The sequence below is a fragment of the Mucor velutinosus genome, assembly GCF_035048745.1.
Source record: "Mucor velutinosus strain NIH1002 chromosome Unknown tig00001569, whole genome shotgun sequence".
NCBI lineage: Eukaryota > Fungi > Mucoromycota > Mucoromycetes > Mucorales > Mucoraceae > Mucor > Mucor velutinosus.
The window spans coordinates 1939207-1955127 of record NW_027041921.1 but is presented as its reverse complement, the minus strand read 5'-3'; the positions used below and the strand labels follow the sequence as shown (position 1 = coordinate 1955127).

General features: G+C 37.8%; 3 protein-coding genes across 3 annotated transcripts; 1 reads left to right on the top strand and 2 right to left on the bottom strand.

Moving 5' to 3' along the window:
• Positions 1 to 445: 445 nt before the first annotated feature.
• On the top strand, positions 446 to 4183 carry ATC70_012840 (uncharacterized protein; the record flags this gene model as incomplete). The annotated part of the gene is made up of 2 exons (XM_064832010.1): positions 446 to 516; positions 646 to 4183. 2 exons carry the CDS (start codon positions 446 to 448, stop codon positions 4181 to 4183), a joined length of 3609 nt encoding a protein of 1202 aa, XP_064678290.1.
• Positions 4184 to 7727: 3544 nt separating this feature from the next.
• On the bottom strand, positions 7728 to 8990 carry ATC70_012839 (uncharacterized protein; the record flags this gene model as incomplete). Its single annotated transcript, XM_064832009.1, has 4 exons — positions 7728 to 7864; positions 7915 to 8016; positions 8077 to 8814; positions 8924 to 8990. 4 exons carry the CDS (start codon positions 8988 to 8990, stop codon positions 7728 to 7730), a joined length of 1044 nt encoding a protein of 347 aa, XP_064678289.1.
• Positions 8991 to 12091: 3101 nt separating this feature from the next.
• ATC70_012838 (uncharacterized protein) lies at positions 12092 to 13228 on the bottom strand (the record flags this gene model as incomplete). The annotated part of the gene is made up of 1 exon (XM_064832008.1): positions 12092 to 13228. The coding sequence occupies one exon, from the start codon at positions 13226 to 13228 to the stop codon at positions 12092 to 12094; it is 1137 nt and encodes a 378-aa protein (XP_064678288.1).
• Positions 13229 to 15921: the final 2693 nt, after the last annotated feature.

Here is a 15921-nt window from a genome sequence, read left to right as displayed (position 1 = left end):
TAGTGCCATCCATGTCCGTGGTGCCATCTATAGCCTATATCTTATATAGTATGAATCTTATAGCACTAGCGTATCTGAAGTCCATATCTTCTTATAGTATAAATCGATATCGTACATCTAATCCAGTGTACATACAGTTTATATCTAAATCTGGTAACTGGATGAACTGTCGGAATGCAGATCATAGTGGATGTATTCCACAAGAAGAAAAGAACATATTACTATAGGAGTATAGTAATATGTAGGCAAAAAATGGACACTCACACAAAGCGAGTCAAAGAAAAGCATATCACAAATACAACATCATAGATGTTCAAAAGAGCTCGTTGTTGTTGCAACAGAATTGCATACATGAGCAAAGTGCATGGTAAATAGTCGAATGTAGAGTAACACAAATACGCTCAACTGCAAAAGCAATGGTGGTATAAATTTGCACTACAACATAATGACTAATGTTGTCTCATGTCAAGCCACAGAGGCAACACAACCAGCAAAAGAAGAAGAAAGCGCAACAAAGTAAACATCATGATAAAATGCATTATTACGAGAAAGGAAGCAATAATACAAACGTTCAAAGAAGTTTTATATCATTCCGACCAGAAGAAAGAAGATACTTACCACTTACCACAAACACAAATAGACCAGAGAACAAGCATGCACCAAAGACAGTAAACCAGGAAAGACCAGATTCGCAACAGCAGCAGCAATACCAGCACCATCGAAAAACCAGAGAACAAACGACATCAGAGACCAGAGAAAGATCAGACAAAGACCAGACAAAGACCAGACAAAGACCAGAGAAAGATCAGACAAAGACCAGACAAAAACCAGAGAAAGATCAGACAAAGACCAGACAAAGACCAGAGAAAGATCAGACAAAGATCAGACAAAGACCAGGGAAAGATCAGACAAAGACCAGACAAAGATCAGACAAAGACCAGAGAAAGATCAGACAAAGACCAGAGAAAGATTAGACAAAGACCAGAGAAAGATCAGACAAAGACCAGAGAAAGATCAGACAAAGACCAGACAAAGATCAGACAAAGACCAAAAAAAGACCAGAGAAAGATTAGACAAAGACCAGAGAAAGATCAGACAAAGACCAGAGAAAGATCAGACAAAGACCAGACAAAGATCAGACAAAGACCAAAAAAAGACCAGAGAAAGATCAGACAAAGACCAGACAAAGACCAAACAAAGACCAGACAAAGACCAGACAAAGACCAAACAAAGATCAGACAAAGATCAGGCAAAGACCAGACAAAGATCAGACGAAGCTCAGACAAAGACCAAACAAAGTTCAGACAAAGATCAGACAAAGACCAGACAAAGACCAGACAAAGATCAGACAAAGACCAGACAAAGACCAGACAAAGACCAAACAAAGACCAGACAAAGACCAAACAAAGACCGGAGAAAGATCAGACAAAGACCAGAGAAAGATCAGACAAAGACCAAAAAAAGACCAGAGAAAGACCGGAGAAAGATCAGACAAAGACCAAACAAAGACCAGACAAAGACCAGACAAAGACCAGAGAAACATCAGACAAAGATCAGACAAAGATCAGACAAAGATCAGACAAAGACCAGACAAAGACCAGACAAAGATCAGACAAAGACCAGACAAAGACCAAACAAAGACCAAACAAAGACCAAACAAAGACCAGACAAAGACCAAACAAAGACCGGAGAAACATCAGACAAAGACCAGAGAAAGATCAGACAAAGACCAAAAAAAGACCAGAGAAAGACCGGAGAAAGATCAGACAAAGACCAGAGAAAGATCAGACAAAGACCAAAAAAAGACCAAAGAAAGACCGGAGAAAGATCAGACAAAGACCAGACAAAGACCAGACAAAGACCAGACAAAGACCAGACAAAGATCAGACAAAGATCAGACAAAGATCAGACAAAGATCAGACAAAGACCAGACAAAGACCAGACAAAGATCAGACAAAGACCAGACAAAGACCAGACAAAGACCAGACAAAGACCAGACAAAGACCAGACAAAGACCAGACAAAGACCAGACAAAGACCAAACAAAGATCAGACAAAGATCAGACAAAGACCAAACAAAGACCAGACAAAGACCAAACAAAGACCGGAGAAACATCAGACAAAGACCAGAGAAAGATCAGACAAAGACCAAAAAAAGACCAGAGAAAGACCGGAGAAAGATCAGACAAAGACCAGAGAAAGATCAGACAAAGACCAAAAAAAGACCAAAGAAAGACCGGAGAAAGATCAGACAAAGACCAGACAAAGACCAGACAAAGACCAGACAAAGACCAGACAAAGACCAGACAAAGACCAGACAAAGACCAGACAAAGACCAGACAAAGACCAGACAAAGATCAGACAAAGATCAGACAAAGATCAGACAAAGACCAGACAAAGACCAGACAAAGACCAGACAAAGATCAGACAAAGACCAGACAAAGACCAGACAAAGACCAGAGAAACATCAGACAAAGACCAGACAAAGACCAGACAAAGACCAAACAAAGACCAGACAAAGACCAAACAAAGACCGGAGAAAGATCAGACAAAGACCAGAGAAAGATCAGACAAAGACCAAAAAAAGACCAGAGAAAGACCGGAGAAAGATCAGACAAAGACCAAACAAAGACCAGACAAAGACCAGACAAAGACCAGAGAAACATCAGACAAAGATCAGACAAAGATCAGACAAAGATCAGACAAAGACCAGACAAAGACCAGACAAAGATCAGACAAAGACCAGACAAAGACCAAACAAAGACCAAACAAAGACCAAACAAAGACCAGACAAAGACCAGACAAAGACCAGACAAAGACCAAACAAAGACCAGAGAAAGACCAGAGAAAGATCAGACAAAGACCAAACAAAGACCAAACAAAGACCAAACAAAGACCAAACAAAGATCAGACAAAGACCAGAGAAAGACCAGACAAAGACCAGACAAAGACCAGACAAAGACCAGACAAAGACCAGACAAAGATCAGACGAAGCTCAGACAAAGACCAAACAAAGACCAAACAAAGATCAGACAAAGACCAAAAAAAGATCAGACAAAGACCAGACAAAGATCAAACAAAGACCAGACAAAGACCAAACAAAGATCAGACAAAGACCAAACAAAGACCAGACAAAGACCAGACAAAGACCAGACAAAGACCAAACAAAGACCAGAGAAAGACCAGAGAAAGATCAGACAAAGACCAAACAAAGACCAAACAAAGACCAAACAAAGACCAAACAAAGATCAGACAAAGACCAGAGAAAGACCAGACAAAGACCAGACAAAGACCAGACAAAGACCAGACAAAGACCAGACAAAGTTCAGACAAAGATCAGACAAAGACCAGACAAAGACCAGACAAAGACCAAACAAAGACCAGACAAAGACCAAACAAAGACCGGAGAAAGATCAGACAAAGACCAGAGAAAGATCAGACAAAGACCAAAAAAAGACCAGAGAAAGACCGAAGAAAGATCAGACAAAGACCAGACAAAGACCAGACAAAGACCAGACAAAGACCAGACAAAGACCAGACAAAGACCAGACAAAGACCAGACAAAGACCAGACAAAGACCAGACAAAGACCAGACAAAGACCAAACAAAGATCAGACAAAGACCAGACAAAGATCAGACGAAGCTCAGACAAAGACCAAACAAAGACCAAACAAAGATCAGACAAAGACCAAAAAAAGATCAGACAAAGACCAGACAAAGATCAAACAAAGACCAGACAAAGACCAAACAAAGATCAGACAAAGACCAAACAAAGACCAAACAAAGTTCAGACAAAGATCAGACAAAGACCAAACAAAGACCAGACAAAGACCAGACAAAGACCAAACAAAGACCAAACAAAGACCAGAGAAAGACCAGAGAAAGATCAGACAAAGACCAAACAAAGACCAAACAAAGATCAGACAAAGACCAAACAAAGATCAGACAAAGATCAGACAAAGACCAGACAAAGTTCAGACAAAGATCAGACAAAGACCAGACAAAGACCAGACAAAGATCAGACAAAGACCAGACAAAGATCAGACAAAGACCAAACAAAGACCAAACAAAGACCAGACAAAGACCAGAGAAAGATCAAAGACCAAACAACAAGCAACAACAACAACAGTGACCAGACAAGGACCAAGAAGCAGACAGCAGAGACAGCAGAAAAGGAATGGTAGCAGCGCCCATGTCAAACAGGGAAAAAAATTATCAAAACCTAATAAACAAATTCAATTAGTACTGATTCCACGTCTTCCAGTGCTCGTTTATCGAATGACACCTACCATATCCCACTTCAAAGAAGCAGTATCAAGTTCTTTTAGCAATACAAGGCAGTGAGATCGGGAGCTGGAGTGTTATTATCATTCGAACGGTTTCCAAACCAACATGGTCTGATACTAAACGCGTTTTGCAAAAAGAAAAAAAAACGGGGATATGAAAAATGAGAGAGCGCCTTATCCGACGTCACGGCCAGTGGTCTTGGCCACAGCCTTCTGCCACAGCAGCTGTCGCTGCGGCACTCAAATTTGAAATTTTGCAGTGGGTATTTTCGTGTTCAAATCTGACTTGATCTCGCATTCTTTAAATCTTTTTGTTAAATTTGACTATGAAAGTTTTCGTTATTATACTTTATATCCTATTGCATTTATAAAGAGTCAATGAGGGCGCATCGAATAATGTTGGTTACATTGAGCTTTCAAACGGAAAATAACGAGCAATCTTCAAATATGCGAAAATGGGTTTTCTGCGAATATGTCAACATTCAGCATATAAAAACCTCATAAAAGCAGTTTCCAATGTTGCATATTATCTTTACGGTCAATTTGGTCTGATATGTATCATAGGAAAAGTCCTCATTTCTGGGGTGAAAAACGCGATTGTTTAATTTTCAAGAATTATCCTTTGCTAATACTCGTGAAAATATGGGGATTTTTATGGATTTGCAATGACCCAAAAAAAACTGAGATAAAGCATCAGTAAGTAAAGCGCAGCCAAGAGAAGCCGTTTGGTGCTATTCCAGGTGCCCAAAATGCGCTGTGGCATGAGTTATTCGTGCTTGCAAATAGCTAGATTTGAACAAAACTTGACCTAAAAATATGGTGCAGGAGGTTGTATTGCCGAGCGAGTATGTAAATTACAAACTGTCTGATGATCTAGATGCTCTGTATTTACGAAGAAACTCAAAGCGCAAGTGATAAGAGCTTGCATTCTGATTCTAAAGCGTGGAACGTTCTTCCTGAAATGCGCGACTATAGTTATATGAAGACCTGCGTGCCAATGATATTGTGCAAGTTTGAATCTGACAGTATGCTTGGATTAAACGAGATAATCATTGGTCAGCAGTACACTGTTGATGGTCGTCCACAACAAGATGATTCGATATTACGCTATATAACTAAGTTTAAAGCCTATCCATAATGTTGGAGACTCATAACTCAAAACAAATAATGACTGGGACCGAACACGCCGAGTCGGTGTTGTCAACACAATGTGGGAAGCAAACAACAAACTTATATATCAATATATCAAAATTGACTAAAAAACAAAGATTCATAATACCTGTAACTTTTGTAATACAATGGTCGGCATAAGCAGATTACGATAAAATCGGGTTTAAATGGATTATTCACGGAACTACACTGCCGAAAAGGCAAATGCTCCAAAATCAATCACTCAAACACTGTTTTCTGCTACAATATATGGGCGTATATACTTTTTTTTGGTTTGCGCCAATATTAGTCAATACATGCCCTGGAATTTTTTATAGACTTGAGCACCTTATAAACGCTTCTGTGCTATTGTTGTGAAATTTAAGGCTTTATAAGACTAAAATTCACGGAAAAAAAGAATAAAAAAACATTAAAGTCTGTAATGAAATAGCCACCCAAACGCAACTTAATTGAAAACCAAAGTTCATCAAATAGCACTCATTCAAATTTATGCTATTTGGATCTATTAATGAAAGCGCTCAAATGTACATCAAAAAACCATTTAAAAATACTAAAGTAAAGATGCATGCTTATATCGCACATCGTGTGAATGAATCACTCCTGACCACAGTGTATTCAATCACACCCATGATGGTCGTAATAAGTGATGGCATCTTTATCCAAATAGAATTAAATCAATAACAAGCATATTCAAATATGACAACTATGCCCTGCTGCCATAGTTGCACAATATCCCAGATAAAGGATCCCATACTTCAATAACAAACATCACACTTTAAACCATCAAGGTTACATTAAATCATGCTATGACGATAGCTCACCCAAGCCCATCAAGGTTACTCAAATCGACCCTTATGGCCAGTGCTCTTGCATTGATTACCACTTTAAATCAAACATCAACAACATTTGCCAGATATCGCAATAGCAGAAACTATTGCTCTCTATCATCACTAAACCTACAAACTAGTTGCAAATGTATAAATACTCTTCTTTTTTTTACTCAATTCCAGGATCTTCAGTTCATTTTACACACAAATAAAATACAGTTGATTTCTATTGTATTCTACCTTTGCTTTATTTTTTTTGTGAAATCTATTCAAGCCTGATTTCACTGCAAAGTCAACTTGATAAAGGTATGTTTTATTATCAAACTGACAGTTGTAAAGTAAAGTATCTCTACTGGCCAGGTAGATGATCCTTCTTATATACTATAACAATGGATAAAAGTTCTATTAACTAGATTGACAAATAATAAGTCAACTCAGATCAACTAATGTCTAATCATGCTAAAAGACAACTCCAGCAAGCTAATCATGATTTAGCTCTGTCTGGATGAATAATTAGACTCTCATCCGAAGTACCCTGATCTATCCTTTCTATAAGGATAATTAATATCGATCTAGTAGCAAGTATCCGATAGGTACAGTCTACTTAGTCTATATCAATAGTACATATCTGAGTGTATATCGCTAAGCATACATCTTTAGCATGTATCTGGATATATGGCATGTCTATAGCATATCATATGCATGTCTATAGCATGTCTCATATATAGTACAAGTCTGTAGTACATAAAGTATCTGTAGCTAGTATCACGGATATAAGCATGTGTCTTGTAGCGTGGATCATAAAGTGCACATCTGAAGCAACAAGCTCATATTGCATTAATCTTGGTGCTTATCCAGATATGGTAAACATCCTTAGTCAATGTCGGAATACAAGTATAAGTCTATAGCGCCATCCATGTACGTGGAGTCATCTATAGTCTATATCTTATATAGTATGAATCTTATAGTACTAGCGTATCTGAAGTCCATATCTTCTTATTGTATAAATCGGTATCGTACATCTAATCCAGTGCACATATAGCTTATATTTAAATCTGGTAATTGGATGAACTGTCGGAATGCAGATCATAGTGGATATATTCCACAATCAGAGTTGTTGTGCCAGAAGGGCTACAACTGTCTATAAAGATTAAGGTATTCTTGATGGGTGGATATGTCTGTGTTGTGCAACAACATGGACAAGCTATGATAATTGAAGTGCATCTCGGCTATCTAAATGCTGAGGTTCACCAGATGCGATAAGCGTTGTACAAGATAAGTTGCTACTTTGGCATTCAGAACTTAGTATAAATAGAATAACTCTTGCCTTCATCAATAAATCTTTAGTTTTTGTGTCTGATCTTATTCAAATAAGTCTTTCCTTGTTTTTATAATATCTAACATTTTTTATAAGCTACAAATAATAATCCTTTTATTCTTTGTGCTTAACAAGAGTCATAGTCGTCATCAGAGTCCTTCAGGATTTTGGGATACCTGCGAGTAGTAGTGTGGGGAGTGTGGGGAGTGAGGTCAGCGTGGGCAGCATGGGGAGTGCGAGCAGCATGGGGAGCCTTCCTCTTACCTGCCAAAAATTATCAATTTTAGACATTGAAAAACCAGTGTAATACATACCTGGGGTAATACAAGTTTTTCGCATTTCTCTTTCCAGAAACCGTATGATACTCATCGATGGCAGCGTTTCCTCGATTTGTTTAAAGGCTTCCTTTGATTCATCTATGATATATATGTTAACGAATGTCCTTATAACCGACCGCAAAAAATTATGTACTGTACTAGAATTTGGCTGATGCAATGGTACGTAGAGTCTATCATCAATGGTGTCAGTTGCTCGGCAATAAACCATCAAATGTGTGTGATAATTCTCTCTGAAGAAATCTGCACTTCTGCGAAATTGTTTCCAATGTCTATGGAAAGACTTGTACTTGGCCAACATGTCAATGTTCGAGGACCGTTTCTTCTCTTCCTCTGCCTCTAGTTTGTATGACCGTTGCTGCTTTGCATTAAGCGCCTTCCATTGGGCTTCAAGTTGCTGTAAATGGGCTTTGCGCTCTGATTTCAGGATTTTTTTGTCATGAGTATGTTCCTTCTGATACATACTCCGGCGACTGACTTTCGTCTTGATTGCTTGGGGAGGCTTGAACTCTCCAATGAGCTTTGTATGATGCTCGTAGCACACATGTGCTCCAAGGTATCGCTTCACTTGGTCTTTGATGAAGGCTGCATTTGTTTCAGCGAAATCATTTATCAAGAGGTCCACTTTTTGAAATAATGGTCTCAATAAGACTTCATCCTCACTTCCATACATGAAGAACAACTCAGTATTACTGTGTTTGTCTTCATCCTCACCTTCGTCTTCATCTTTGTCTTCATCTTCATCTCCATCTTCAGGCTTTACAGTTAGGCGAGTGCCGTCGCTGTTATCATTCCAAATGTCCTCAGCATCTTGTTCAATGCTTGATTCATCATCGGAACCACGACCAGTCTGCTGGCTCGCGTAATCAATCTCTCCTTCTAAGGCGCCAAAATAGTTTTAATCAATTTACTCATTTTAATGTATAAAGAAAGAAAGAACAAAAACAAAGAAAACCTCAAATGTATTTATAGATAGCTTGTTCTTAACGAGAACTGTATAATTGCAACGGCTTATCAACAGAAAACATGATCCATAGCTTTAACAACGCACGCATGAAGCGAGATCATTTCATAAATAGAAGCATGCGAAGATTTCAAAAATGGTACAAATCCGCTTGTGCTTTTCCCTTATGATGAACAGACAACACTTGTCATTCTCCTTGAAAATGTACTATAAGTATTTCAGTTGTTCCACAGTTGCGTAACGTCGCTTTTGTCCAACATTAATTACCAAATGGATTCTGAATGGCAACAAACCTATGTTTATTTAAGAAGTGCATTTTTAATGCAGACAATCACTGTACAAAGCAGCTACTTTGACGAATAATACGACGAAGCCATAATAAATGTAGGCATAGGCATATATGAGAGTTGGCAGAGGCACACCGGAAATTGGGCAGAGATGTATCTAAATGTGGGCAGAGGTGTAAAGGAATGTAGGCGAGAAAGATATTCATGGGTTGAAATGAACAACGTTTTCATTGGATTAAAAATCCATGATGTTAGGGGAAATCTGATTGAACTCTGTAATAGTTAAATTTGTACACTTTGTTTAATGTAACATATAGCTCTTTTTGAGTACAGTGTGGTATGCAACAGGTCTATTTTCATGAGTATTAGCAAAGGATAATTCTTGAAAATTAAACAATCGCGTTTTTCACCCCAGAAATGAAGACTTTTCCTATGATACATATCAGACCAAATTGACCATAAAGATAATATGCAACATTGGAAACTGCTTTTATGAGGTTTTTATATGCTGAATGTTGACATACTCGCAGAAAACCCATTTTCGCATATTTGAAGATTGCTCGTTATTTTCCGTTTGAAAGCTCAATGTAACCAACATTATTCGATGCGCCCTCATTGACTCTTTATAAATGCAATAGGATATAAAGTATAATAACGAAAACTTTCATAGTCAAATTTAACAAAAAGATTTAAAGAATGCGAGATCAAGTCAGATTTGAACACGAAAATACCCACTGCAAATTTTCAAATTTGAGTGCCGCAGCGACAGCTGCTGTGGTAGAAGGCTGTGGCCAAGACCACTGGCCGTGACGTCGGATAAGGCGCTCTCTCATTTTTCATATCCCCGTTTTTTTTTCTTTTTGCAAAACGCGTTTAGTATCAGACCATGTTGGTTTGGAAACCGTTCGAATGATAATAACACTCCAGCTTCTGATCTCACTGCCTTGTATTGCTAAAAGAACTTGATACTGCTTCTTTGAAGTGGGATATGGTAGGTGTCATTCGATAAACGAGCACTGGAAGACGTAGAATAATCAGTACTAATTGAATTTGTTTATTAAGTTTTGATAATTTTTTTTCCCTGTTTGACATGGGCGCTGCTACCATTCCTTTTCTGCTGTCTCTGCTGTCTGATTCTTGGTCCTTGTCTGATCTCTGTTGTTGTTGTTGCTTGTTGTTTGGTTTTTGTCTGATCTTTGTTTGGTCTTTGTTTGGTTTTTGTTTGGTTTTTGTTTGGTCTTCGTCTGGTCTTTGTCTGGTCTTTGTCTGATCTTTCTCTGGCTTTGTTTGGTCTTTGTTTGGTCTTTGTCTGATCTTTGTCTGGTCTTTGTCTGATCTTTGTCTGTGTGGAATTTGAGGCTTTACAGACTAAAATTCACGGAAAAAAAAGAATAAAAAAACAGTAATGTCAACTTGATAAAGGTATGTTTTATTATCAAACTGACAGGTGTAAAGTAAACTGAAGTCTCTCTACTGGCCAGGTAGATGATCCTTCTTATATACTATAACAATGGATAAAAGTTCTATTAATTAGATTGACAAATAAGTCAACTCAGATCAACTAATGTCTAATCATGCTAAAAGACAACCCCAGCAAGCTAATCATGATTTAGCTCTGTCTGGATGAATAATTAGACTCTCATCCGAAGTACCCTGATCTATCCTTTCTATAAGGATAATTAATATCGATCTAGTAGCAAGTATCCGATAGGTACAGTCTACTTAGTCTATATTAATAGTACATATCTGAGTGTATATCGCTAAGCATACATCTTTAGCATGTATCTGGATATATGGCATGTCTATAGCATATCGTATGCATGTCTATAGCATGTCTCATATATAGTACAAGTCTGTAGTACATAAAGTATCTGTAGCTAGTATCACGGATATAAGCATGTGTCTTATAGCGTGGATCATGAAGTGCACATCTGAAGCAACAAGCTCATATTGCATTAATCTTGGTGCCTATCCAGATATGGTAAACATCCGTAGTCAATGTCGGAATACAAGTATAAGTCTATAGTGCCATCCATGTCCGTGGTGCCATCTATAGCCTATATCTTATATAGTATGAATCTTATAGTACTAGCGTATCTGAAGTCCATATCTTCTCATGATCATAGTAAAAATCGATATCGTACATCTAATCCAGTGTACATACAGTTTATATCTAAATCTGGTAACTGGATGAACTGTCGGAATGCAGATCATAGTGGATGTATTCCACAGTCTGGTCTTTGTTTGATCTTTCTCTGGTCTTTGTTTGGTCTTTGTCTGATGTTTCTCTGGTCTTTGTCTGGTCTTTCTCTGGTCTTTGTCTGATCTTTCTCTGGTCTTTGTCTGATCTTTGTCTGGTCTTTGTTTGATCTTTGTTTGATCTTTCTCTGGTCTTTGTCTGGTCTTTGTCTGATCTTTGTCTGATCTTTGTCTGGTCTTTGTTTGGTCTTTGTTTGGTCTTTGTCTGATCTTTCTCTGATCTTTGTTTGGTCTTTGTCTGGTCTTTGTCTGGTCTTTGTCTGGTCTTTGTCTGGTCTTTGTCTGGTCTTTGTCTGGTCTTTGTCTGGTCTTTGTCTGGTCTTTGTCTGGTCTTTGTCTGATCTTTCTCCGGTCTTTCTCTGGTCTTTGTCTGGTCTTTGTCTGGTCTTTGTTTGATCTTTGTCTGATCTTTCTCTGGTCTTTGTTTGGTTTTTGTCTGATGTTTCTCTGGTCTTTGTCTGGTTTTTGTCTGATCTTTGTCTGATCTTTCTCCGGTCTTTGCTTGGTCTTTGTCTGATGTTTCTCTGGTTTTTGTCTGGTCTTTGTTTGATCTTTCTCTGGTCTTTGTTTGGTCTTTGTCTGATGTTTCTCTGGTCTTTGTCTGGTCTTTATCTGATCTTTCTCTGGTCTTTGTTTGGTCTTTGTCTTATGTTTCTCTGGTCTTTGTCTGGTCTTTCTCTGGTCTTTGTCTGATCTTTGTCTGATCTTTCTCTGGCCTTTGTTTGGTCTTTGTCTGGTCTTTGTTTGGTCTTTGTCTGATCTTTGTTTGGTCTTTGTCTGGTCTTTGTCTGATCTTTCTCTGGTCTTTGTTTGGTCTTTGTCTTATGTTTCTCTGGTCTTTGTCTGGTCTTTGTCTGGTCTTTGTCTGCTCTTTGTCTGGTCTTTGTTTGATCTTTCTCTGGTCTTTGTCTGGTCTTTGTTTGATCCTTCTCTGGTCTTTGTCTGATGTTTCTCTGGTCTTTGTCTGATGTTTCTCTGGTCTTTGTCTGGTCTTTGTCTGGTCTTTGTCTGATCTTTCTCTGGTCTTTGTTTGATCTTTCTCTGGTCTTTGTCTGGTCTTTGTCTGGTCTTTGTTTGATCTTTGTCTGATCTTTCTCTGGTCTTTGTTTGGTTTTTGTCTGATGTTTCTCTGGTCTTTGTCTGGGTTTTGTCTGATCTTTGTCTGATCTTTCTCTGGTCTTTGTCTGATCTTTGTCTGATCTTTCTCTGGTCTTTGTCTGATCTTTCTCTGGTCTTTGTTTGATCTTTCTCTGGTCTTTGTCTGGTCTTTGTTTGGTCTTTGTCTGATCTTTGTTTGGTCTTTGTCTGGTCTTTGTCTGATCTTTCTCTGGTCTTTGTTTGGTCTTTGTCTTATGTTTCTCTGGTCTTTGTCTGGTCTTTGTCTGATCTTTGTCTGATCTTTGTCTGGTCTTTGTCTGATCTTTGTCTGGTCTTTGTCTGGTCTTTGTTTGGTCTTTGTCTGGTCTTTGTCTGATCTTTCTCTGGTCTCTGATGTCGTTTGTTCTCTGGTTTTTCGATGGTGCTGGTATTGCTGCTGCTGTTGCGAATCTGGTCTTTCCTGGTTTACTGTCTTTGGTGCATGCTTGTTCTCTGGTCTATTTGTGTTTGTGGTAAGTGGTAAGTATCTTCTTTCTTCTGGTCGGAATGATATAAAACTTCTTTGAACGTTTGTATTATTGCTTCCTTTCTCGTAATAATGCATTTTATCATGATGTTTACTTTGTTGCGCTTTCTTCTTCTTTTGCTGGTTGTGTTGCCTCTGTGGCTTGACATGAGACAACATTAGTCATTATGTTGTAGTGCAAATTTATACCACCATTGCTTTTGCAGTTGAGCGTATTTGTGTTACTCTACATTCGACTATTTACCATGCACTTTGCTCATGTATGCAATTCTGTTGCAACAACAACGAGCTCTTTTGAACATCTATGATGTTGTATTTGTGATATGCTTTTCTTTGACTCGCTTTGTGTGAGTGTCTATTTTTTGCCTACATATTACTATACTCCTCTATAGTAATATGTTCTTTTCTTCTTTCTTTTATTATTATTATGTTTCTTTAAAGTATACCTTTTTTACGTTGTGGTGGATGTGCCTATCGCTGAAGCTCAACAAGACTTTATCCGAGGCTAGGAGGTAGATAGGCTGCCTCCACTTGGTTATCGCTACTTACTTTAATGATGATTGAGAGCCTCAACGCCAGAATCTAAAGCTGGGTGGTGTAAGTAAGGCATGCTCTAGCACCTGAGGGAAGTTTGATGATAGTAACAGCTATATTGCTATATATAGCGGAGCTTAAAATTTCGCCTCACATCCAAACAGGGGGAAACCCTCGCAATTTTTTTTAGGTCAGCGGAGTTTTCAAGCGATTTGATTGGTTCAGGGATTGAAGCATCAAACGGTTATAGCTAGTTGATCTCCAATTGATACCCCATTGATCTGTCGCTTTTTATAGTTATTTGTTTGTAATAAAATGGCATCATTATCCTAATAATCAAAATTCAAATCATTCTTTATCCAATAAGATGAAAGTTACAGCTGTTAGATATGATATACTTTGCAAATTTTGATTCCAGGGATGTACTCGAAAGTTAATATTTGATGCAGTAAAAAGAACGTAAAAGTAGACAAAATACTGTTAAAATACCAATTTACTGAATATTGGTGGTATCATGTGTGTGTTTAGGATACAGATCATATCTGAGAGGCAAATGTGTTATCATACAACGCATAATACATGAGAAGGACTGAGCAAGAGCAGAGATGCATGGTATATGTTGTGCCAGAAGGGCTACAACTGTCCATAAAGATTAAGGTATTCTTGATGGGTAGATATGTCTGTGTTGTGCAACAACATGGACAAGCTATGATAAGTGAAGTGCATCTCAGCTATCTAAATACTGAGGTTCACCAGATGTGATAAGCGTTGTACAAGATAAATTGCTACTTTGGCATTCAGAACTTAGTATAAATAAAATAACTCTTGTCTTCATCAATAAACCTTTAGTTTTTTGTGTCTGATCTTATTCAAATAAGTCTTTTCTTGTTTTTATAATATCGAACATTTTTTGTAAGCTACAAATAATAATCCTTTTATTCTTTGTGCTTAACAGTATATTGCGATCGCCAGACTCAGACAGTAGTGCAAAGAATAAGAGTGGTGTTATCAAATGTCTAATCTATATCCTGGCTCCTGAAATGTCGTACCCTATGACCTTTCGTCCCTAAAAGTGGGTTTCAATTCAAACAAATGTTTTTCTGCCAAATCTACTATCAATGAAGAGCATTCTCTTCTGGATCCTCATTGTTATTCGTTCCTGACTGGCCGTCCATGAGCTTTCACGCAGCACATCTTTATTAACTGGTTCAATGCTTATACAATTACCCCGCGTTCCAGATCAAGGTTCTATTGCTGTGGCATTGTCAAATAATACCTTCGAAATTTACACTAGTATGAATCCTTATTCAATCTAGGAATAGCATAATAAATATATTCAGTTCTAATTGTATTTTCTCTGTCTATATCCTTGTTAAGCACAAAGAATAGAAGGATTATTATTTGTAGCTTATAAAAAATGTTCGATATTATAAAAACAAGAAAAGACTTATTTGAATAAGATCAGACACAAAAAACTAAAGGTTTATTGATGAAGACAAGAGTTATTTTATTTATACTAAGTTCTGAATGCCAAAGTAGCAATTTATCTTGTACAACGCTTATCACATCTGGTGAACCTCAGCATTTAGATAGCTGAGATGCACTTCACTTATCATAGCTTGTCCATGTTGTTGCACAACACAGACACATCTACCCATCAAGAATACCTTAATCTTTATAGACAGTTGTAACCCTTCTGGCACAACAATTTTGTTATTCTAAACAGTTTGCAGTGAAACCAAGTTTAAGAGATTTCACAAAAAAGTAAAGCAACAATAAAATACAATTGAGGTCAACTGTATCTTATCTGTGTACAAAATGAACTGAAGATCTTGGAATTGAGTAAAAGAAAAAACAGAGTATTTCTACATTTGTCACTAGCTTGTTGCAGGGTTAATGCTGGTAGAGAGCAATAGGTGCTGCTGTTTCACTATGGCAAATGTCGTTGATGTTTGATTTAAAGTAGCAATCAATGCAAGAGCACTTCTGGCCATAAGGGTCAATTTGAGTAATCTTGAAGAGCTTGGATAAGATATCGTCATAGTATGGTTTAATGTAACCTTGACAGTTTAAGGTGTGATGCTTGTTATTGAAGTATACAACCCTTTATTTGGAGTACTGTGCAATTATGGCATCAGGGCATAGTTGTCATATTTGAATATGCCTGTTACTGATGTGGCCTTATTTGGATAAAGATAACATCACTTATTACAACCATCATGAGTGTGATTGAATCCACTGTGATGAAGAGAGATTCATTCACACGGTGTGCTTGAGCGCTTCATTTGTAGATTCAAATAGCATGAATTTGAATGAGC